Below are 24,928 nucleotides of genomic sequence, written 5' to 3'. Positions count from 1 at the left end.
TTTCAATCGGGGACGATTAACCCAGTTCCTACTGGTCTGAAACAATATCACCACAGACATGTGGGTGAGACAAATTATCCAATCTGGTTATTGCCTGGAGCTCACTGCCACTCCTATACCACCCAAACTGCATCCGATGTCAACAGAACATTTAACGCTTCCAAAACAAGAGGTGTTTTCCTTACTGCATAAACATGCAATAGAGCCAGTTCCCCTTCCCATCAAAACACATGAGTTTACTCCCTGTACTTTCTGATTCCAAAGAAGAATGGAACCCTGAGGCCCATCTTAGACCTCAGACCATTAAACCTATACATACAATCAGACCATTTTCACATGGTCACTCTTCAACAACTCCTTCCCCTACTCAAACAAGTCTATTTCCTTGCCACTTTAGATCTCAAGGACTCCTACTTCCACATTTCCATTCACCCTGCTCACAGGAAATATCTTCGGTTTGTAGTGGACGGGCAGCACTATCAATTCAAAGTTCTCCCATTCTGAGTTACCACAGCACCCAGAGTATTCACGAAATGTCTAGCAGTGGTAGCAGCCCATTTAAGTAGACAACAGATTCATGTCTTCCCATACTTGGACGACTGGCTCATAAAAGCCTAGTCACATACTTACTGTGTACGTCATACACACACCACAATCCAACTACTGCACGGCTTAGGGTTTACAATAAATCACCCAAAGTCTCACCTCCAACCATCCCAAATCCAACAATATCTAGGTGCCACAATAGACACTTTGAAAGGCCTTGCATATCCCAATCCAGCCAGGATAGCAAGCGTGCAAGCCCTTATAACAAAGTTCTAACCGCAACACTTGCTACCAGCTCGAGTGTTCATGCAACTTATATGGATGATGGCCTCTTGCATATTCATAGTACCTCACGCAAGACTCAAGATGCGCCCCTTACAGGAATGCATAGCACGTCATTGGAACCAAGCTCAAGGTCAATTGACAGATATGGTGTTGGTGGACGGCCGCACACATCACTCTCTGCAGTGGTGGAACACCCAAAACCTTTCCAAAGGGCGACCGTTCCTAGAGCCGGTTCCACAAATTGTGTTAACAGCAGACACATCGCTCACCGGCTGGGGAGCTCGTCTACTACATCACACCATACAGGGCAGGTGGACACCACAGCAAAAGCTACTCCACATCAATCACTTGGAGCTACTAGCAATATTTCTTGCATTAAAAGCATTCCAGAAACACGTATCAAGCAAAGCTGTTTTAGTCTGCACAGACAATATAACAGCAATGTATTATTTACAGAAAGAAGGGGGAACACACTCTGCAGCTCTCTCAGCTAGCACAGAGCATATTCCTCTTAGCCCAACATCTTCCAGGAATGCAAATTCAGATGGCAGATCTATTAAGTCGTTAAACACAACAGATTCACAAGTGGGAACTTCATCCACAAGTCCTTCAACCTTTTTTCCAAATGTGGGGGCATCCAGACATAGATCTCTTCGACACACATTTAAACACAAAATGCCCAAGCTTCACTGCCAGATATCCCACACCCATAGTCCAAAGTCAATGCGATATGGATGAATTGGTCAGGCAGATTTGCCTACGCTTTTCCGCCTCTCCCACTCATTCCACTAGTCAAGTCAAGTCAGGTAATTTATATAGCGCGTTACATACCCAGAGGGTCTCAAGGCGCTTGAGGAAGGGTGGGGAATTACTTGTCGAATATCCAGGTTTTAAGTTGCTTTCTGAATGTAAGGTGGTTCTGAGTGAGACGAAGGTGAGTGGGAAGTGAGTTCCAGGTTTTAGCTGCCAGGTAGGAGAAGGATCTGCCTCCCATGGTGGTTTTGTTGATGCGAGGTACAGTTGCAAGGGCTTGGTTGGAGGATCGTAGGTGGCGGGAGGGGGTGTAGAAGGAAAGTCGTGAGTTGAGGCATTCGGGTCCAAGTTCGTAGAGTGCTTTGTGTGCGTGGGTAAGGAGGCGGAACGTAATCCTCTTGTTAACGGGGAGCCAGTGGAGGTTTTTCAGGTGTCCAGAGATGTGATCTTTACGCGGGATGTCTAGTATGAGTGGCTGAGGCGTTCTGGATGCGTTGGAGTTTTTTCTGGAGTTTAGCGGTGGTACCGGCGTATAGGGTGTTTCCGTAGTCCAGGCGGCTCGTGACCAGTGCGTGGGTGACCGTTTTTCTGGTTTCGGTGGGGATCCAGCGAAATGTTTTTTTGAGCATGCGAAGAATATTGAAGCAAGAAGATGAGACTGCGTTGACTTGTCTGTTCATAGAGAGAGAGGAGTCCAGGATGACACCTAAGTTCCGTGCGTGGTCCGTCGGGATGGGTGCTTTTCCAAGGGCCTCTGGCCACCAAGAGTCATCCCAGGCGGAGGGGGAGGTGCCAAAGATGATTCAGTTTTGTCAGAATTAAGTTTAAGACGGCTGTACTTCATCCACTCGGCTACTTCTTTCATTCCTTCGTGTAGGTTGGTTTTGGCGGTGTTAGGGTCTTTGGTGAGTGAAAGGATCAGTTGAGTGTCGTCAGCGTATGAGATGATGTTGAGGTTATGTTGGCGTGCGATGGCCGCAAGGGGGCTCATGTATACGTTGAAGAGAGTGGGGCTGAGTGAGGATCCTTGTGGCACGCCGCAGATGACTTCGGTAGCTTCTGATTTGAATGGTGGGAGGCGGACTCTCTGGGTCCTTCCGGTGAGGAACGAGGTGATCCATTCCTGTGCATTTCCCTGGATTCCGATGTTTCTGAGGCGTTGTATCAGGGTGCTATGACAGACTGTGTCGAAGGCTGCGGAGAGGTCGAGGAGGATGAGGGCGACTGTGTCTCCGTTGTCTAGCAGGGTTCGAATGTCATCTGTAGCTGCGATGAGGGCGGTCTCAGTGCTGTGTTTGGCTCGGAAGCCGGACTGTGAGGAGTCGAGGGATTTGTTGGTTTCGAGGAAGGCGGCGAGCTGGTTGTTGACAGCTTTCTCGATGACTTTGGCCGGGAATGGGAGGAGCGAGATAGGGCGGTAGTTTTTGAGTTCGGTGGGGTCAGCTGTGGGTTTCTTCAGAAGGGCGCTGAGTTCGGCGTGTTTCCAACTTTCCGGGAAGGTGGCGGAGTTGAGGGAGCAGTTGATGACGTCTCGGAGGTGCGGTGCTATAATCGAGTCTACTTTGTTAAAGATGTGGTGAGGGCATGGGTCTGTGGGGGATCCTGAGTGGATGGAGTTCATAAGGCGGATGGTGTCCTCAGTGGAGATTGGGTTCCAGTCATTAAGGATGTTCAAGGGGGGTGGGGGTCCTGCAGAGGGTTGAGTGGGTTGGTCTTCGGGTCGGTTGTCGAAGCTGTTGTGGATGTCTGCAATCTTGTTGTGGAAGAATGAGGCTAGGGAGTCGCAGAGGGCTTGAGAGGGGGTGATGTCGTTGGAGTTGGATGAGGGGTTGGTAAATTCCTCGACGATGTTGAATAATTCCTTGCTGTTGTGGGCGTTGCTATCTAGACGATCCTTGAGAGCGGCTTTCTTGGCATTCCTGATCAGTTGGTGGTGTATGCGGGTGGCGTTTTTGAAGGCGTCCTTGGTGCTGGTGTTTGGGTCTTTTTTCCAGGCCTTCTCAAGGGAGCGACAAAGTTTCTTAGATTTCTTAAGATCATCGTTGAACCAGGAGGCCTTCTTGCTGCCTGGTTTGTTTGACGTTTTTTCAACGGTGCTAGGATGTCGGCGCTGTTGGATAGCCATTTAGTGAGGTTAATGGCTGCTTGGTCGGGGTTAGAGGAGTGGGCAGGTACGCAAGCTGCAACAACAGTCACGAACACTGATCCTAGTTGCTCCAACATGGGCCAGACAACCATGGTACACAACCTTGCTGGAACTATCAGTAGTTCCCCACCAAAAAGTACATCTCGCCCCACAACTGTTCACACAGAACCATGAAGAGATCACAGACCCAGATCCAGCACAGCTCAACCTAGCAATCTGGCTTCTGAAATCCTAGAGTTTGGGTACCTTAATCTTCCACCTCATTGTATGAATGTAATCAAAGAAGCGAGACACCCCACCACTAGAGCCTGCTATGCAGCCAAGTGGAAATATTTGAAATATACTTTACCAATAACTCAATCAGTCCTCTAAATGTGTCTGTTCAAAACATCAGATGTTACCTACTACATCTTCAAAAATTTTATCTAGCTTACACATCAATCAGGTTACGTCTCGCTGCCATAGCAGCCTACATGCAAAATAGACAACATCTCTCATTATTCAGAGTACCTGCAATTAAAGCATTTATGGAAGGCCTCAAAGCTATCACATCTCTCAGAAGAGTCAGTGAGCTACAGGCACTAACTATTCAAGAACCAATTTTACAACTCCATCATAAAGTGGTTTTCAGATCAAACCCTAAATTCCTTCCAAAGGTTATTATTCCCTTCTGTCTCAACCAATCTGTAGAGTTGACCGTCTTCTTCTCGCAACCACAAACAGTAGCAGAAAGAGCTCTTCATACTCTAGACGTAAAAAGAGCCCTTCTTTACTACTTTGAGAGAACAAAACCTTGTCTCAAAACAAAACCGCTTTTTGTTTCTTTTTCACCACCACATAAAGTCAATCCCATATCAAAGCCTGGAATTGCAATGTGGATTGTCAAATGTATACAAATTTGCTATCACAAATCAAAACGTACACTTTCCATTCCCCCTAAAGCTCATTCCACTCGCAAAATAGGGGCTTCCATGGCATTTTTAGGGAACATTCCCTTAGATATCTGCAAAGCAGCTACATGGTCTACACCGCACACATTCACAAACCACTATTGTGTAGATGTGCAAGCAAAACAACAAGCTGGTGTGGACCAGGCTGTACTCAAAACACTATTTCAAACTACTGTAACAGATACTGGTGGTCGCCGCTAATGGGACAGTACTGCTATGCAATCTATGCATAGTGTGTGATCTGCAGCTGATATGCCTCAAACGGAAAATGCTATTTACCAGTATGCATCTGTTCTTGGCATGTAGAGCTGCAGATTCACACACGCCCACTCACCTCCCTGGCTACCCTTTTATCTGTTTCAGTATTATCTTATTTAGATACAACATACATGGACATGTTTCTGTTCTCACAAAACTCCATCATTTCCCTTCTTGGCGAAAAAACAATCTGAAGATGGAGTCTATGCCCTTGCACACTATTGTCCAAAGGAGGAGTCTCCTATCTCGTGACTTCCAAAGACTTTTCCAAGACAATAACAAACTGCAAACATCCGAGCCCAACACCAGATGGCGATCTATGCATAGTGTTTGAATCTGCAGCTCTACATGCCAAGAACAGATGCATACTGGTAAGTAGCATTTTCCTTTCCCCTTGTGACTAAGCCCAAATTGACATTGTCACTAGTCAGATTGTAACTGACACATAGGAAAAGCCAATGTCTAGATAAATCTATTCAATCTACAACGTGTGACCTTTACCAACTATAGGCCCCATTCAAAGACTTTTAATTCAGTCTACTGGGCACATCCGATTTTAAAGAAAATATATTGGAAATGTAATTTTTAGAAATTTTCCTAAAGCTGTTTGAGGCTAGTTTGCATTAGCTCTCCAGCAACTGCTCAACTTGTACTTAACCTTAATAAGGTGTGAAAGAGGTGGGAAAATTGCTCCCATAGCAGCGACAATGGCTTGAGGAGGTGTTTACTTCCGCAGACACGAAGACCAGTTAGTGTGGACTCAGGAAATAAATTAACTTCAAATGACCTTTCCCTGTCACAAGCAAATGTTAGGTGACTCATAGAAAGGCCACCACTTTTGTCTTTCTCCCTTAGTCAGGCTGGCGCCAAACACCATGAAAAGAAAGCTTCCCCCATATCTGGTATTAAGTCACCACAGAGGTAGTCATTACCCTGCCTACACCTATGGATGGGCACATAGGCTCTACACCAGGGAGAAAGGGTTTTCCCATCCTGAATTTGAAAGAGAGGGCATTGTGGGATTGTTTGCGGTAAGACAACCTGGAATTCGTGAGAACGTTTGTTCGGTTGACCCTTGGAAATGATTTACCTCATTGGGTAGAGAGTGCCCTGGAGTTGCTTCCATCAACTAGCTGATGCTGCTTCTTGTTGCAAACCAGGGATTGAGCACCGGTTTATTTCATTTAATTTGTGTGATATTTGTGTAATAGCTAGCATTTGGTGGTCTTATCCTTTGAGATGGCCATTTGTCCAACTCAATCCACTTTCCTACATAGTCCTTTGTGAATAGTACTAAACAAACTCCTGTACAGATTTAAAATCCGATAATGCACTATTTAATAATACAAGTGGAGAAAAACGGAGGTTATTCCAAAACATTTTGGACTACGTAGGAGACAGAGCTCCAATACAGATAAAATGGTAATACTTTGTGCTGACAAACTAAATGATTTGAGCTTTGAGCAGTTTTGTGATTGTGCAGCAGCAGGTGTTAACCATGGGATATCCAGTCATTGCAAATGAAAATAAATAATAGCCTGGTAAATATGTGAGAGTGGCTTATTTAAAACCTATGCTTCCGATTGAGATGAAATTGGACCTCTTGAATGAATCGTTGAGTCTTCCTTTTGTGTCATAATTTGAGATTTGTCAAATTCATCACAAAATGTGTGTCCTATCGGATTTATGAATCCTACTCTGTTAATGCAAGAGCTGTCTCAGTGGCAATACACTTAATTTTTACCGATAATGACTGGCACTTTGAGTGGGTCGGTTGTCCTCTTTTGAAACAAGATTAGCAATTACTTTATTGGATACGCTCGTATCCTGCCTGTCGTTTCTGCTTCCTGAAAAAGTTTGTGCAACAAAGGTATTATTTGCTTAGTTCGTTTATAGAATTCAGCAGGGAATCTGTCATCCTTACGGGCCTTGTATGAGACTATTCTGAAATGGCATCCGTTATCTGTTCTCAGTGGCGTTACTATGGTTGGTGTCACCCAGTGCGGGTAACTTATGGTGTCACCTCCTCATACCCCATGAATCCATGATGGACCTCCTCGAGGAGATGTTTTTATCTGTGTAGCACACACTGGGGGGGTCCTTCTTCTTCTGAGGCCTTTCCAAGCCCACTCCTCTACACCGGAGTCTAAAGCACTGCAGAAGTGTTACCCATCCTTTCATAACTCCTCCCCTTGCTCCTTGGAGGCCATGCGTTCTACTCAGAGTATTTCCCTGCTTGCTTTCGGTCTTTCCTGCAGTGTTGTCACATTCCTGTCCACCCCAGCTTGCTATCACTACCCTCCCTGCTTTGCTTCCGTCTCTCTTAATTCCCATCACCTGCCCTCCAGTCTGGCGTGACACCAACCCTAGTGACGCCACTGCCGCTGTTGTCATAATTCCAGCCAGAGCTGATGATGTAAAATAGAGGCATCCCGAAGCCTTGTCATAGCACATAAGGTTGAGTTTCGAATTGTGCAGGCACTCAATATTCATGCTTACTTGCACACATCGAGCATGCACACATTAATCCCGAACACACACCGGCAGGCATACATTTCACTAAATGCAGCAGATATGAAATCATCCATATGTGCAGGTCAACAAATAAACAGCTGAACAGAAACTAAAAGCTTTTCTTTACAATATGCAGCATGAGTCATAGTGATATGCGTGGAAGGGGACACAAGGTAATGTGGACAGGGTGATGTACAGCAGAAATGGAAAGGACTAGTACTTACCCTCAGATGAGCCCTGTTTGATGCACATTACAATGTGCTTCATGAGAGCATGGACTGCTGTGCATCAAGGGTGCGTGCCCCCACTATTGATGTTGAGCATGAGATCAGCGCTGCCCTGGCCGCTGCGCCACACCTCTCCCACTGCACTGAGTGGTCTTTACATAAGAGGCTCAAGGCTGCATTCATCATGGAGGCCGATGGCGATATTAATTGAGGAAACAAGCATGGAAAATCTGTCCACAAACGATAACCACTCACCCCCGCACCCCCCTAGTGTCGCCACTGCCCCCCCCACCCCCCCAACCCCCAACACACCCAGCTGAGCTCGGTGTAAGATGCCTGTAAGACAACCCCTCTCCGCTACAGATATGTTGTGCATGCCTGTAAGGTTTTAAGACCGGCTCCTTGGCCCAGAATGGTGCACCATCCCTGTCTGAGTATGGTATGACATGCCTGTAAAGTGTGTAAGAGAAACCCCTTCCCCCACTTGCGCACAGTGTAAGCTACCTGTAAGCCTGTAAGGGAGCCGCCCTGTCCAAGCTCGGTAGGACATGCCTGTAGGCATGTGAGGAAGCCCCCTGTTTGAGCTCGGTAGGAGATGCTTGTAAAAGAAAACCCCTCCGCCACCTGAGCTCGGTGTAAGATGCCTGTAAAAGAGCCCCCCTGTTCGTGCTCGGTAGGAGAGGCCTGTAAGGGAGCCCCCTGTCTGAGCTCGGTAGGAGAGGCCTGTAAGGGAGCCCCCTGTCCGAGCTCGATAGGAGAGGCCTGTAGGCATGTGAGGGAGCCCCCTGTCCGAGCTCGGTAGGGGATGCCTGTAAGCCATTGAGAGTCTATAAGACGCCTGTAGGACCGCGCCACCTACCCGAGGCTGTCACGTCGTCGTGCAGGATGTCCAGGAGGTCCTGCAGCAGCTCCCCCGGCCCCACAGGCATCACCCAGACCGGCCGCAGCACTTTGTGCAGCAGGAAGTCCTTGTGTTAGTGCGACCCACTCTGGCTTCCAGCCTTGACATGCGAGTGGAGTTAAGTGAATGAATGAATGAAAACTGCACTTATATAGCGCTATCTACCCGGCGGCCTCGTAGCGCTTGTGACTGAAAGCTTAGTTAACGCAGGCTCGGGCAGATCAGCAGAGTTTAGCATATAAGTGAGTTTTCAAAGCTTTCCTGAAGGCGAGATGATTAGTGGTTTCTCGCAGGGGTAAAGGAAGAGTATTCCAAAGTTTAGCCGCAGTGTGTGAAAAAGAGCGGCCTCCCCAGCGGGCTTTCTTGATTCTGGTCAAGGTAGCCAATTGGAGGGTACCGGATCGGAGGGCGCGGGGTGGAACATAGGAGTAACCAGGGGCTGTAAGATTGCAGGGCCTTGGCGATAGAAGGCTTTGTGTAGAATACACATGGCCTTGAATTGAACTCTGGCCGCTATGGGGAGCCAGTGAAGTTCCCTTAGGGCATTCCTTGCTGACTGCCAGCGAGGGAGATTGTAAAGCAGCCGGGCCGCACTGTTTTGGGCGACTTGGAGCTTTTGGGTGACAAAGGATGGGGCTCCCATATAGAGGGCATTCCCATAGTCCAGGCGAGATAGTACGAGGGCCTGGACCAGGATCCTCCTTGCTTGAAATGGAAGCAGAGGGAGCACCTTCCGCAGCATCCTCATCAATCCAAAACAGGTAGCGGCTGTTTTTATGGCCTGGGCTGAGAAGTTCAAGGCTGTGTCAAGCCAGATCCCCAAGCTTTTTATTTGGGGCTTGGGGGCAGGAGGTGGGCCCAAACATGGTGGCCAGATGGATGTGAAGACAGAGGGCGAAGGATTACCCAATAGCATGACATCTGTCTTCTCCCCATTTAGCTTTAAACAGGAAGATTGCATCCATCTGGCAACAGCCTCTAGACAGGGGCCTAAGGTGTTGGACGATCCCTCCGAGTGGTCTAACGAGACCACCAGTTGGGTATCGTCTGCGTAGGTGACAATACGCACACCGAAGGGTTGGACTATCCTGTCTAGGGGCTCCATGTAGGTGTTAAACAGGGTGGGGCTCAGGGATGAGCCCTGAGGAACCCCACACCTGAGTGGGTGTTTAGGCGACACCACCTCGCCCTCGAAAACCTGGAAAAAGCGGTCATCCAGGAAGGAAGTCAGCCATTCCAGGGCCGCGCCCGACACGCCCATGTCCGCCAGACGTTGTAATAGCGTGACATGGTTTACCGCGTCGAACGCGGCGCTGAGGTCTAATAAAATAATGGCGACTTTTCCTCCCCGGTCTAACACTGCTCTTGCCTCCTCTGTTACCGCCAGAAGGGCGGTTTCAGTCCCATGTAAAGGGCGAAACCCTGTCTGGGAGGCACGTAGAAGGCTATTTGATTCCAAATAGCTCATCAAGGTGTTATTTACGTGCCTCTCCAGCAGTTTGCTTAGCCAGGGAAGCAAGGAGATAGGACGGTAATTCGCCAAGTTGGACTGGTCAAGATTGGGCTTCTTCAACAAAGCCCTCACCATCGCACATTTCCATGAAGGAGGTACGACTTTAGAGGAGATGGAGGTGTTGAGCACATCTAATATGACCGGGCGAATCACGTCCATAGCTTTGCTGAGGGTCTGAGGGGGTGCAGGGTCATTAGGGGAGCCAGAGGTAGTTAAGTAAAAGTGCGTCCTCGTGATGCATGTTACATGTAGTGATTAGAATCGGAACGTTTATGACATTAAATGCAGTATGAAAACATCAAAGATATAACAGCCCATAGACAAGTTGTGGCTCTTGCCCAGCTGGAAGCACAGGCCTCTCGAGCCTGCTGCCAAACCAGTCACTAGTGTCCAAAGGTGAAAAGTTAACATGCCTTTGAAAGCCCCCACAATCTTACCTGTCATCTTCAATGACAAACCTCGAGAGCGAGGAACAGACTACCGGAGAAGAAGCGATCAGTCTTTTCGCAGTAAATAGTGAAAGTGAAAATGCATACAATGTAATTCAATGCTCTTGCGCAGTGCTTACATTTTAAGCACGTGTAGTGGTGGGAGTGGCGCGTGGGCCGGCAGCCGGATAAGGTTCAACAGACAGTAATATTTTTCCTTTTGGTGTAACACCTTGTGATGGTGTCACCCGGTGCGGTCTGCACCCCCCGCACCCCCCTAGTGACGCCACTGTCTGTTCTTTCATTATTTCTTCCTCTAGTAGTTGTCTGCCGTTCTTTGACAAAGTGGGAAGGTGCACTCCCTCTAGAAATGCCATCTAGTTGTCTGGATTCTCGCACACTTCTGAGATGTGTAGGAGGCGGGCAATGCTTCTACTATTTTCTTTAGGTGGATGACGTCTCTGATTTCTTGTGGCCGATATTGCTGGTGGGCCTCTAGCTAACAAAGCTGTGCTGCTAGCAATCGTCCAACCTTTTCCCCCTGCTCATAGTGTTGCACATATGGATGTCGGATAGCATATTCTACTAGTGAGTTAAAGTGACCGTTCAGGTCACACTTTGCTTCTCCGAATAGCCTCATGAATTACGGGTTAGGACGTTGATTGTAATGCCTTGTTAGTGTGAGTATATCCACCTCTGGCTGCTGTATTTTTCTGTTGGGCAGATTCCCTCATCAATTCACCTTGTCTGATGGCTTTCTCTGCTATCCAGAGAGCTTGACCAAGGCTTCTGATTACCCATGGACATTTTGTGATAGGACATATTTAATTGCCAAATTTTGTCGGTGGGAGTGACTGGGCCTAATTCCGGTTCCAGTGTTCCTGGGAAATGGTATGACATTGCGCCTTCCACTAGCCTACAGTCCTGCATCATTTCGAGTATAAGGTGATTCAGAAGTAGACAATCCTTAAGTATGTCCCATTTGCATACAAAAGTAAGGCGTATTCCATATCTCCTGGATGTGTTAGGCACCACGGATCAGTCATGCCATTGCCCTTCATTATATCCATCAGTATTGCTCTCTCCTTGGTGATGGCTTTGTCAGATTGCTCATATCTGTCCACATAGGGGTCTAAAATGAGATTCCAATCCCCTTCTATCACTACGTTTTTGTGTCTGAATTCTGTAAGAAGTCTGTTACGTGATAATAAAAAGTCAGTCTTGTCACAGTTGGGTGTATAAATGGATCCCACCATTAGCATCATATCCACTGTTCTTTATCTTGGCCAGGACATAACTAATCATCCGGTCTGTCTATATTTTGTGCACTATACACTGAAGTGACATCCTGAATAAAATGGCAACTCCACATTTCTTGGGAAATGTCAGTGTATCCGGTGCCCTCACCTGCTTGATTAATGAATCTTATCAACCAATCTGTTTTAATTGTTCTGACTCTACTTGTGATATGTGTGTCTCTTGAAGTAGATCTATGTCAGGAGATTTGGGGGCCATGTACGTATGGCTCTTCTTTTTGTTATAGAGGGTTAATCCATTCACATTAAAGACTGTATACAGAGATTCTTAGTATAATATTTTGCTGCCATTTCTCTGTCTGACCTTGTACTATCTGGGCAAAAATGGGAGGTTGAGTGTCATAGGTTGGGACCTGGAGCAGAGGACTGATGGATTGCTGCCTGTGAAGTATGTGTTACTTCTAGGATCTGGGGTGTTGCGTCTCTTCTCTGGAAGTGCATTCCAGTGTGTATCCAAGAAGAAGGTGGTTTTGACCATGCTTCTGGTTGTCCCAAGTCACTACACAAATCAGGTTTGTGACTATTAATAGGCAGCCTGTTCAACCACCCAAGCATCTACATAATCACATAGAGAACAGACTGCCAACACATAAACTAGATCCCAGTTCTGATATAGTTTCGTGGGAAACCCTTCATGGTTAAGGACAAAAGCTCTCACCCACCTAATGGGTGGTATGCTTAATCATTGGGCCCTTCCTGATATCTCTCCTAAGGAGCAGATGCAAGCTCCTATCCTTCAAAATATAGGAGTGCTTAGTGGCATATTATGTCATAGGTGTACTATGCCATGCATCTAGTCTGGGGTGGTATAATGTGCAAAGGGGAAAAATGTGTGCGGAGTAGATAAATAAAACTATGTACTAGGTGGAGAAATGAAATTTAATGGGTCCCCCAGTGGCAGAATAAAAATAGTTGGCAATAATTCTAGCAATATCATATGGTCTACATGTTTCTGCCAGTATTGACCCTACAAGCAGGTGTCCGTGGTATTCACCAGGACCCAAGTCACCTTCTCTGCTTGAAGTTCTATAGGAAGGAATGCTGCCCTCAGCTGAATAGTTTGTCAGATGCCTGGTATCCACCTCAGTTGTGATAAGTGTAAGGCAGTGTTATTGCTCAGTTTTGCTTCCTCCTTGAAGCTAGAGATTGGGTGGCTTGCATCTGTTGTGTATCAGGCAAGGCAATTTCCAACTCCTAACTCAACTCGAGCACTGGTCAGGAGTGCAAAAAATGTTTTCCTCAGGGGTGTGTCTAGGAGCTGACTGAAATGTCAGCGTCTTAGCAGAGCTCCAGCCCGTGGGTCTCTGAAACCCTTAAAATCTGGACATCCAGCTGACCCTGTAGTGACAAAAACGCCTCCGATCTGAGGCAGAGTGCTGAGGGCAAAAGTTCGACACCGAATTGGAGGGGGCCATGGTGCAGGAGGTTGCCACAAATCGCACAGACACCGGGGCACAGACTAATAAAATGGATAAATATGCGGTCCCAATGCAAGCAGCGATGTCCCAAGTCCAGCATCCGGAAGAGACGGCGGAACCCTAACTGAGCGCGATTATGGCAGCCATAGCGGATCTTAAGGACACAATAGATCCTAAAATTGATGTAGTAACTGTGGACATCAATCTCCTGAGAGCGGATCTTAGGAAAATGTCAGATAAGGTAGCCGCAACAGAAACGTAGGTGACACAGCTGCAGACCAGCACGAAAGGTCAGAGGAACGGGTCCAGGCACTCACAAAACAACAAGAAGCAATGACGGCCAAAATGGAAGACCAAGAAGGGCGGGCTCGAAGGAACAATATTAGAGTGGTGGGGGTTCCGGAGGGCATGGTGGGGCATAGTGTTGACCTGTTCCTGGAGGACTTGATACTAAACCACCTGAAGCCAAAGCAAATCTCATGCTACTTTACTATTGAGCGTGCTCACAGAGCCCCCATGCCTAAGCCCAGTGCTCCTCCCAGGACAATTATCGCAAGGATCCTCAATCCGAGATTGGGACACCATCCTCCCGACAGCGCTCTTGCATGGGGACCTCTGACTTGAGAACGCTGTGATCCGGTTCTTTCCTGACTTTACACTGACTGTCCAATGGCAGAGAAGAGCCTTTGAGGAAGTGAAAACGGAACTTCGGGCCAAAGTACTCTTTGATGTTTCCGACCAAATTGAGTCCTCTCCAAAAGGAAAACATGGTCCGCAGAGGAAACATGGGAGTGGTTGGAGGAGTGGCTCAACGTAGGCCACAACTCCCAACGTGGGAGACTACGAGAACAGCAAAAGATGACGTCGGCGAGCACTGAATAGGAGACCACCGGCCCAGGGACTGAGCATTGTAGAAGGAGGGTCTGGAAAGTGAAGAAAACTGTGGGAACCTATTCGGAGGACTGTGAAGGACAGGTCGTGTGCCACAGTTTGGGTGAGAAGGATGGGGGGGGTCTACGGGACCGGACTTAACCATAGAGCCAATCTTGGCAGTTACAAGTCAATCAAGTTGCTATAGGACTAAAAAAACATTTATAAGATTTGGGGGTGGGAGGGACCTGGAGTGGGTGCTCCTATAGTTCCACACCGGCCAACCCCAGTATAGTTACTAGGTTCAGGGCGACAGGCACTCTGCAAGTTGGGGAGGTGGGTAGTTGTCACACCCTCCAGCAGGGTAGCAGGGAAGGGGATAGTTGCAACTGGGGAAATGATGTGTTTACTATGTTTCTATTGTGGTAATGGTTGTCATTTATTATTAAAACATAGAATTGCTCCACAAAGTATCTCAAACCGTGTGGGTGCTGATGCAAACCAATACTTTACCACCCAGAATAAATGTGTAATTCTTTAAAAACAAGGAAGATACCGGAAAAGTTAGGGGGAGGGCGCTACTCTACTTCCTGGAGTACAAGGGTATGGTTGACTCGGCAGCACCCTGTGTGAAGCATTTAAGTCCGTTATAAGGGGACATATCCAGGCCAGCATAGGTGGCAACAACAAGGAAAAAAAGACTGAAATGGGACAGACTGGAGGCGGAAGTGATAGAGGAGCACGTTTCATAGAGGGACGAAGAACTGATCAAGCTCCAGCACACCGCCTGGACATCAAGAGGCAGGAACTGTGAGAACTGCTGAACAGTGCCGCGAGATCTGCGGCACTGGCCACGAAAAGACGAGTATATGATCTAGGGGTGAAGGCCAACAAAATGATTGCTTGGTTAGAGAAGAGGGACAGGGACTGAAATTGGGTAGCAGAAATACGCGACAAACGGAGAGATACGCATAGTACTGGGGAGCACATAGCGGGAGTCTTTGCAGACTATGATGAAGTCTACATATCTACCCCATACAAGTCGGATATTTATTGTAGGGAACTACTAGCCAAAATGAGACTTCCAGTGTTGTCCGACAAGGATAGGGAAGACTTTGAGAATGATATAACTCCGGAAGAAATAATAGGTGCCATACAGGACATACAGGCAGGGAAGGCCCCGGGAGCAAATGGGTTACCTGTGAACTTACTCAGATATGCTACCTGTGGAGTTGTCCAATAGGTATGGTGCCACCACACTCGCCGCAATTTGAATATGTTCAACGAAGCGAGGTAAAAGGGGGGATTTACCAGCAGATCAGTGAAGAGCAACCATTGTTGTAATTCCAAAGGCGGGCAAATCGGTGGACCAGTGTGGCTCATACCGGCCAATATCCTTACTGAATATGGAAGTCAAAATACTGGCTACGGTCCTGGTGAATTGCCTCCTAGGGCCAATCACGACATTGATACATCCAGATCAGTCTGATTTTATACCTCATAGCAGCACCAGGCTTAATCTTGGACGCTTCTACGGGGTAATGCACCTAGTAAGATCCAATCCAGGAGTGGGAGCGGTGCTGTTGTCACTTTACGCTCGTATGGCGTTCGATTGGTATCAAATGGCACTACCTGTTCCAGGTCCTTGGAAGATTTGGGTTTGTTCCCCGGTTTCAATCCTGGATTAAATTATTATATAAAAATTCCTTGGCCAGGGTGCAGGTGAACAGTTTGGTGTCCCGCTCTTTAGCTCTTTATAAGGTGACAAGACAGTGGTTTGGCTATACCAGATCTCCAGAATTACTACTGGGCATTGGACTTAATGACGATCATTGACTGGATATTTACAGATAGGAACAACCCGGCATATCGAGTAGATCATTGGGTGATTGGGGCCAGAGAATACTCAGGAGCATTATATCGACGGGCTGGAAAATAAAGTATGCTGTCACACACTAAGACTGTGTTGGATGTGTGGATAAGGGCTAACTAATTCCTAGGGTGGGACAACAGATTGACGGAAAGTACCCTGCTGTGGGATAGCGATATGTTACAAGAGGTGGGCAAACTGCAAGGTTTTGGTAAATGGAAGTTGATGTAGTAGATGTATGGAGGGGCCAGGCGATAATCTTGTTCACAACCTTCAAAAAGAATACCAGTTAGCAGAAACAGAGAGATCTCGCTATCTGCAATTGGGACACGCACTGCACAGACATATTAGAGAAGGGGAACAACTCGAGGAACACAGCCCACTGGAAGATCGGCTTATATTGGACCCAATCCCAGAAAAGGCACTATCCTGCACATATAGAAAGATTATCAACAATTCCCTGGATCTGCTCGGGACACTCCGGTAGGCATGGGAGTCTGATGTTGGTTTGCTGGAGGACGATGGCTGGGCGGAGGCTCTGCAAAGCTCTAGAGAGGTAGCGATTAGAGCAAGGTTCTGACTTGTACAGTTAATAATTCTCCAAAGGTCATACTCCACCAGCACACTTACGTGAAACTTAGGGCGCACTCCAACGGAGGGTTGTCAGCGCGGTTGTGAACAGAAAGGTACCTTTTTCACATAATTTGGGAATGTCCTGCAATACTACGTTTCTGGGGGAGGATAATGCAGGTAATGTCAGAGGTGATTGGGCAGACAGTCCCTACGGAGGCCAGATGGCACATACTTTGTGTATCAGGGGATCAGACGTGGGCAAAATACCAAACAATTTGGCTAGTGGTGGCCGCGATGGTGGCCAAGAGGAATATCGCTGTGGCTCGGGGAACCACTCAACCATAGCTCAATGGAAAATAGATATGGATTGGTGCTATGCAGCTGAGAAGACAATATACAACAGTAGAGGCTGCCTCAAAAAGTGGGAAAAAGTGTGGAACCAATGGGATACTCACAGGAATCCTTGATAGAATTTAGGCCATCATGGCGGGTGGATAGACTGGGGTAGACAGGATTAGGGAACAATTATGGATGATTTTTTGATCCTTGGGGATGGTTGTAATAAAGGATTGTGGACGACTATGTAAGGGGGATGCGCATATATAATCTAATATGGAATGAAATAATGCTGCACATTATCACTAACGTCTGTTAATAAAAATAAGTTTAAAAAAAATGTTTTCCTCCGAATCATTGTGTCCGAGTAGAAATGTGCTGCCATATAGATTTTAGCATTATAGTTAAGGGATCCATTGTGCTGCTTCACTGCTGAAATAAATCGTCTGGCATACTGGTGTTGCAGAAGGCATTCATTAATTTAGTTTGTGGATGCAAATTCACCTTGGCAGAGTCACTCACGTGGCAAAAATACTCGTCTTGTTTAGTCCAGTGTTCTCTATTGGGTTAATGCCATTCAGGCCACTATCTGGGTCTCTTCCTGCCTTAAGGATTGTTGTCTAGCCACTTGACACTATTATTCCTCAAGTTCTGTGCTGCCCAAGACCACACAATGTCTAGTCTCACCTGTAGCTTCACGTCAGACCTTCTCCAAACCAGTCAGTCTAGTATCTGCCCATATCTTATTTCATGGAGTGGTACATCCCAGTCGTCCAGAACACAGGTCTGGTGCCAGCAGTTGGGATTGTGCCCCCGCCCCCTATGGTTCCCTTCCGTACCTGGGCACTCTTGAAGCTGTAGATTGGGGTGGCATGCTCTTGCTCCCATGCACTGCCTAGAGTTGAGCCCATCGGGCGCTCTCAGCACATAACATCACCACGCCCGTCGGCTCCCTTTTTGCTCTCTTCGCCGTCAGGATCTAGGGTGTTGCTTTACTGCGACATTCAGCGGTCCTGCAACCAGTAATTTAAGTATTTTAAAAATGCACAAACTCATACGGTGATTTTCCATGAGGGAAACAAAAGCAAACGTATTAGATAATCCATATACCAAACGAGCAAATCAAGCAATCTCTAATGGTGATAAGGATGCTAACATCTATTTCTCACCACGTAAAAAAAGAGAACCTAGAGTTAGTTACACAGAGAAAAGCGGTGCATACTGTTAAGGACCATTTAGGGGACCAAAAACATGTAGCGCTTGCCATTTAATGGAATGCTGAGCAATTCCAAGCGCTCCCCATACTGGTTATCTAAAAAAGTTAGACTTGGGTCGTGTTGTGAAACATGAGTGAATCCAGATTCCTTTCTCTTATATGCTGCCCTTTCTGAAAGCAGTAACAGTAAATTTGTTGAGGGTGCATTTACTAAACATGTCACATTGAGATAGTACACCTTCACATGTAAGCGCTTCTCCAAAAGCACAAGAAACATTTTATAGTGCCAAAATGTCTAATAAAAGACTCAATCAGAAAGGGAGTGAACAGGAGGTTATGTTGAATGTTGGTCAAGGAAGCATTCTGCAAGATGCTAAATATGTTGTCTTTCCCAAGTGGTACATTTAGGCAGTGACGAAGTGAAGCTGGCTTAAGCTTTCATCTTGTATTTTGTGTTTGTTGGGCACAGAACTGGAATGCGGATAGTTTCTCTTTCGGGGGAAATTTTGGGGAACACTGAAGTGTGGTTAGTGTTCTCGGTCATTAAAATACTTCATCTTCATATGAAAACACTTATCCAGAAGCACAGGAAACATTGCCTCATGCTAAAATGACTAATAGATTATTTGGAGATTGAATGAGACAAAAAAGAAATAAAGTGCACTAATTTTAAATAAGTAAACTATAAAAATCTTTAAGAATTTTGTTAGGGGGATGTTTCATCTAATTTTTTTTAATACTAACCTCGCTTGAGGGAACCATGCTAGTAATGTTACAGTATGTGTTTGCCACTTATGTACTTACACAGCTTTTTCGAGTTTGAGGAGTGACTTGCAACAGTGTTGTACTCGACTGAAAAGGGGAATTTGTAGTGGACTCTAGTAAACGGCGTGACTTGCGAATATTTACATAACACTGTGTTAGTCATGACTTCTCACACAGGAAAATGACTTCATTCTGTTCTGTGCTTCTAGGTCCCCGGTTGGGTAACTCTCCTGTGCCAAGTATTGTTCAGTGCTTGGCAAGGAAGGATGGGACGGATGACTTCTATCAGCTGAAGGTGAGCCATGCGAAGGGTGGAGCCCTCTTGAGAGAGGTTACTGCCTTGAAACGATTAGGTTCTGTTGCTTACTAAATGATGTATCTTAAGCTGCATCAGACCAGTTTTATGTCCATTAAACAAAGGTCTGAGTGACACGATCAGTGTATCTGTTTTAGCCCGAGCAAAGATGTCTGGAAAGGTATGTATATACAAAATGTGATATGAAAAATTGTTTTTATTCAATGTTCTTTGGACTGATATGTTATTGTCTCCGCCCTGCCATACACACTTGTTAGAGACACTGCCTTGTGCGGTACTTTGCAACTTTCCTTAAAGGTGTGACTGCCTCTCAATGCACCCAGCCTGAACCAATGGAAAGGCCCTCTGTGGCCTACCTGTTACATGCCATAACCAGACAGAATGATAATTCACAGCAACATTTGCTGTTGTACCGTATGCAGGACTTTGGATTATTTGAAAACAAGAGTGACATTGCAGATTTGTCCCCATCCCTTTCATTGCTATGTCCCGCGTATGCACGTATGATTTGTGTAGATATCAACTAGCTAGATGCAGCTAAAAAGCAAAATATCATAACGACAGGTTAAGGAGAGGGATTGGAAAATAAGTTGTTGCATGATACTAATGATAGGCCCCCTTGTGAGTTATACCAATGCTAAACACTACAGCAGTGGTGTGTATTATGAGAGTAGATTCTTACTGAGAATAGTATTTAAATTCTTTCTAAATTTGTGGGTGTATGTTACCTTTTGGAAACAGTGACGCATATGTTCAGTAGTAGCATTCTTATACAGGAGAAAGAGCGTTTCCACATGTTACTTTGTTTCGTTTTTTTCCATGCAAGCTTTACTAAAACGTTTTGTAATGTACCTCAATGCGATCATTTAGAGGTCAAAAATTAATCTGGCAGTTTTATTATTTCAGTTTTTAAAGCGTATAGCTGACCTGGTAAGACCATGCACATTTCCATTGCAACAGTCTATATTTAACGTTGCAGAGGCTCAAGGAAGATGAGGTTTCTCGAATCTGTTGATACCAAGTTTGTTTCTGGCCCTAAATTGGTGGTCAATTCACCTGGTCACTTATTTAATTTAATTTTTGAATCGCATCTGGTTATTGAAAATATATGTATTCCAGAATTTTAACTATGCGAGATGTGTACCTAAAATAGGCAGTACCATTATGTTCTGGTTTTGGATGATTAGGATGCAAGTAACATAACCTTTCTTGGTGCTCTTATTTGGGCCACATGTAAAATTAATCCCTAAGTCCTTGTTATGGAGGCTATGAAATATGAAACAATAATAGTCTGTTTTCAGTTCTAGTGATGTCTCCTCACCATACATTTGGAAATTGGGACTAGAAGTAACCTTGTAGGACATGTCAAAGAATGTCTTAAGTGTGCAAGTTTTGCATTTTCCAGTGATCCATTTCACTGTCAATATTAATCACTATTCCCAGTCTACTTTTCTAAACGTTGTGTGTATGTGTAAGGCACACTATCACCCGTGAGAGTATCCTGGAGCTGAGCAGGTGTCTGAAGATATTCCAGTCCCAGAACTCCGTGCATATGCTAGAGTCTAGCGGGAGGTAGCTAAATTCGACGTAGGTATTTCAACTGGATGAGTTGATATCTATTTGAGATGGCTGCCTCCCTGGGGTGAAGAGGCAAGTAGAGGGAGGCTGGCGACATAAGCACAGATGTCTGTTTGCCATCTTCCGGTTGGCCAATTTTGCTTTCCCATTCTTTACATAGCTTCAGAAAGGCATCTGGAGAGTTTGTAAGTTGGGTTCTATATAAGGTGGATAGTTTTGGTTTGATAGGGGTTAATGTGGGTAGTCCTTCCCGTGTTGCCAGGCATGGATTACTTGTCAAAGTTAGAGGTATCAATAAAATTGTGAATAGGGAAGATTAAATACAGCCTGTATCTCTCTGAAAGACTTCAGTGTACCAACAGAGGCCACGTCTCCCAGCAGTGAGATTCTTAAATGGTTCAATCCCATAAAGCCTTCCAGTGCTGCTACAGAAGGGAGAGGGTCACCTGTCCAAAGAAGGATTTGACCTGTCAATCTCCAACCCCATCCGATTTGCAGATTGGAGAACCTCCACACACCCCCAACCACCTTAATTATGGGTGGACTCTAGGCTGGAGTAGTATTGTATCGGAGACCACCTCAGATGGCCCATAGTTATACCCCATAAATCCGGGATCTGCGCTGACTGTATCTGTTCGTTAATGATCAGCAGATGGGCAGCTTAGAAATAGGAATTGGGATCTATCAGGCAAGACCTCCATCATAGGTGGTTTTATAACACTTGGTGAGTGAAACTTCGGAAGAACTTTGCTTTAATAGGAAGAAGAGGAGACCAACCATAAGGGTATGCAGAAACCTGCAAGGAAGGGGGAAGTGGCAGTTATGCAGTGCATCTAGGATTTTGAGAAGAATAATTATTTAAAGTAAGGCAGCCCTTCCTGGTATGGACAAAAGCAAAGCCGTCCAGCGCTTAGTCTTTGTGGTTTTTTTTGTGGGCGAGTTAGTATATTATTAGCAATTGCCACGTCATCAGAGTGTATATGGTATATTCCCAAATACTTTATGCTACATGTGTTGACCCTCCGTCCTGAATGCACCCTTTGATGTGTTTGTCTTTCAGTTTGGAAATGTGGCTAGTTAATAGTTGTCATTGAATTTCCTTTATTGTTCTAGACCGTTTAAATTATTGTTGTATGATGCCTGCGACTGTTAGTTAACCTTGTGTGATCAAGGTTGCTAAGCAATTCTAGCCAATCAATTTATTCTGAAGGCTTTGAGGAGTTCAGATTTGTCCCTTACCTATCCTTATTCCATTCTCTTTGGACGAACAGCACGTTTGTTTCTAGTTTATGCTTTGTTGCATGCTCTCCTCTTTGAATAATACTATTCAATTTAGTGAATGATACAGGTTTATTTCTGTGTTTTTAATGTGCAGTATATCCTATGTGAGGCTTGTAACTTTCTGTTAAACTGGAGCGCAATAAGCCAATATAAGTAATAACTAAAGAAATGGTTACATCGACGCCATACAAAGCAGAATGTGCTTCTTAGGATCTAATGACATTTTTTTAATAAGGGGGCTTTATTTGTAGAATTAATTGTTGAATATTTTAAATGTTACACCATTTTAACCAGTAAACCTGAGGTTGGCCTAATGGGAATAAAATGCAGAACATAAACGGTCAGTATGCACACTTTTATGTGTCTGCAGACTAAAGTTGGACTGTTAGGTCAGGATAGATGTCCACCTATGCATCGTAGAAGGTTTATTTCCAGGATACTTACTGTTGGGCAAATATTTTAGAATGTGCTCAGAATAGTGCCTACCTCACCATTAACGAATGCCATGGTGTTTTAACTCAAGCCTTGTGCATCTAACTTCCAATAAGATCTGGAATTTTACTTGAACTTTGTGGAGTAACAGACCCTGCCATTCTCATCTGCTCCCAACATGATTTGAGACAACTGTATGAAAACATTCTAGAAAAGTCTTCTCTCATTTCCATGTGAGCCATACCCTAGTTTGGGCTACTGAATGTGCATGCACTAATGGTAATGCACGATTATGATGATCTAGGATTGAAAATGCGTTTTGTGAGGTACTTCTATATCCAGTGTTATCCAAAGGCAGAAAATATTTAAAGCCTATTTTAAAAAAAGTAAAATAAAGAATTCTCGAAGCTTTTTAAATTTATAAGTGATCTCCTGACTAATTTGGTCAGTTGCAATTGTTGTTGACAAGATTAATGCTGCAGACTGATGGTAATGGATTTTCTGACCTTTTTGTTTAAATCTTTTTTTTTTTCTGGGAAATCAAGAAACCCAAATTACCTTGAAGGGGATAGTGAAGGCTTTTGAAGAAAAAAGTGATGAGGAAGGGGAGAAGGTTTTTCTGAGTCATTCTTGATACGGAAGTGATGAAATAAATGGTAAAGACTAGAAGTAAAATGTTCTAGAGTGTGAGAAGAGTTTATTAAAGGGTCGGAGGAAATGAAGGGTAGCGTGCTGAAAAATAAAGTATGAGGAGAAAAACTGTAGGCATTCCAATGGAAGATGGAGAAAGAAGCCTTAGTACCAGTGGCTATTGCACGAAATGGAACCCAAAATTAGTAGTCTTTCCCAAGTGTATTATTATTCTTTTGTTCTTTATTTGCTTTTGTGTAGTACCTGTGTAACTTTTCAGCCTCCCTGAGCTCTCCAAGACCCTCAGAATGACTAAGTGATAGAAGTAGATAAGAGTCCAGTGAGAATTAAGATGGAGACCACTGGAGCGCAAGCTAGTGTATGGTTTGGGACAGGGGCAATAAGAAATTGGGAAGTGGCATAGTGAATGCAAGGGACAAGTGGACAGGAACTAGCCCTACTTCTTAATTGATATGTTAATGTGCAGAGCTGAGAGTCAATAGAGAACATAAGGGACTTCAAAAGATAGTGTCTGCCATTTGCTTACTCCCATCATTTCTCTAACAGCCATGACATTCTGAGAAGCCAGACCTTCGATTTTGAGAAGAAAGCAAACCGGCATGTTAAGTCTGGTCCACCTGACAGTCTGCTAGTGATCTAGTGTTGTGTCTAGGCTGCATGGAAGAGTTCCCTGACTCCCTATTGGCCTAGGCTGTATAGGATGATTGCCTAGGTCAGGAACACATTCGGAATACAGTGCAGTTTTATGTACATCACCCACCCTCTTCCCCCCGCCGCCAATAGACTTGAAACCAGTTACTCTTCACTCGAGCTTCTGAGGGACCTCTTTGACATATTCCTTCTGAAATCCTTAAATGGAACCATTAGCAGCATAGGAGGCAGCATTGCCTAGCAGTTAGCTGTACTCTAAATACTTTTCCTTTTGGGGGGGGGGGTCAAATGAGCATCAGATGTGTTAATTAAGAAACACCACATATATAAATGATGTTTCATTAAAATGGTAACTCCGTTAATGAAGTGTATGTGAGTATTTTTTAAAAACCTCTTGGACCAAGTGATGTTCCCCTGCACATGCGATTCCAGAAGAGTTAATTGTGTGCTGTATTTTTTATCACTTCTGTTCTTTTTCAGTTATTGAATTGATTGGGAAAACTTGCTTGTGTGGGATGTTATATAAATGGAGACCAATATTTATCATTTAAATCACTTATATCAACATGTTGGCTCACTAGTAGTCCGAATTATAACCCATTTGTCAGTTGAGTAACTCTAAATTACTTTGAAAATTAGAGATAGTAACAATAAAAAGAAGTTTTTCCCTTGGAGTGACTCACCAACTTTGATAGCATTCAACCATCAGTCATACAAACTTCTTCTCAAAAATATATATTATGTCGATAACCCCACGTATAATTATAAAAATTCACAAACTATTAAAGAAAATGTTCACAATTTTTATTCAATGTACATAAATGTCGGCAAATGATTTAAAAAGTTGTTAAAAATACAGAAAAATACTTTTCACAATTCATCAAAACATTTCATATCATAAATTTATTAAAAACACGAAGAGACAATAACAAGTGAAATCATCAAAGATCTCGTTATTCAATAGAATCTATATTGTGGTCATACCACATGGAATATCTTTAGACTCAATAGTTCCTCAAATTTAACACCCCAGAAGCGTTGACGCGTTTCGGTGTGCAAACAAATTACGCACCACCTGCATCAGGACGTTATAATGATTCTCTCATGTAAGCCGTTGGTGTTTGGACGTTTTGG

The 24,928-nt window shown here is 44.9% G+C and overlaps 1 protein-coding gene across 3 annotated transcripts in view; it reads left to right on the top strand.

The window, feature by feature from the left end:
* Positions 1–24,928, top strand: part of STK40 (serine/threonine kinase 40) — a 401,524-nt gene that overhangs the window by 177,829 nt on the left and 198,767 nt on the right. For all 3 annotated transcript variants that reach the window (XM_086956415.1, XM_086956416.1, XM_086956417.1), the window contains one exon: positions 19,095–19,180. In XM_086956415.1, the coding sequence (XP_086812541.1) occupies positions 19,095–19,180 (86 nt within the window). The remainder of the gene's footprint in view (positions 1–19,094; positions 19,181–24,928) is intronic.

This window comes from Lissotriton vulgaris, chromosome 2_1 (assembly GCF_964263255.1).
Source record: "Lissotriton vulgaris chromosome 2_1, aLisVul1.2, whole genome shotgun sequence".
Classification (NCBI taxonomy): domain Eukaryota; kingdom Metazoa; phylum Chordata; class Amphibia; order Caudata; family Salamandridae; genus Lissotriton; species Lissotriton vulgaris.
The sequence above is the reverse complement of the archived record's forward strand: the minus strand, read 5'-3'. Positions and strand labels throughout refer to the sequence as shown.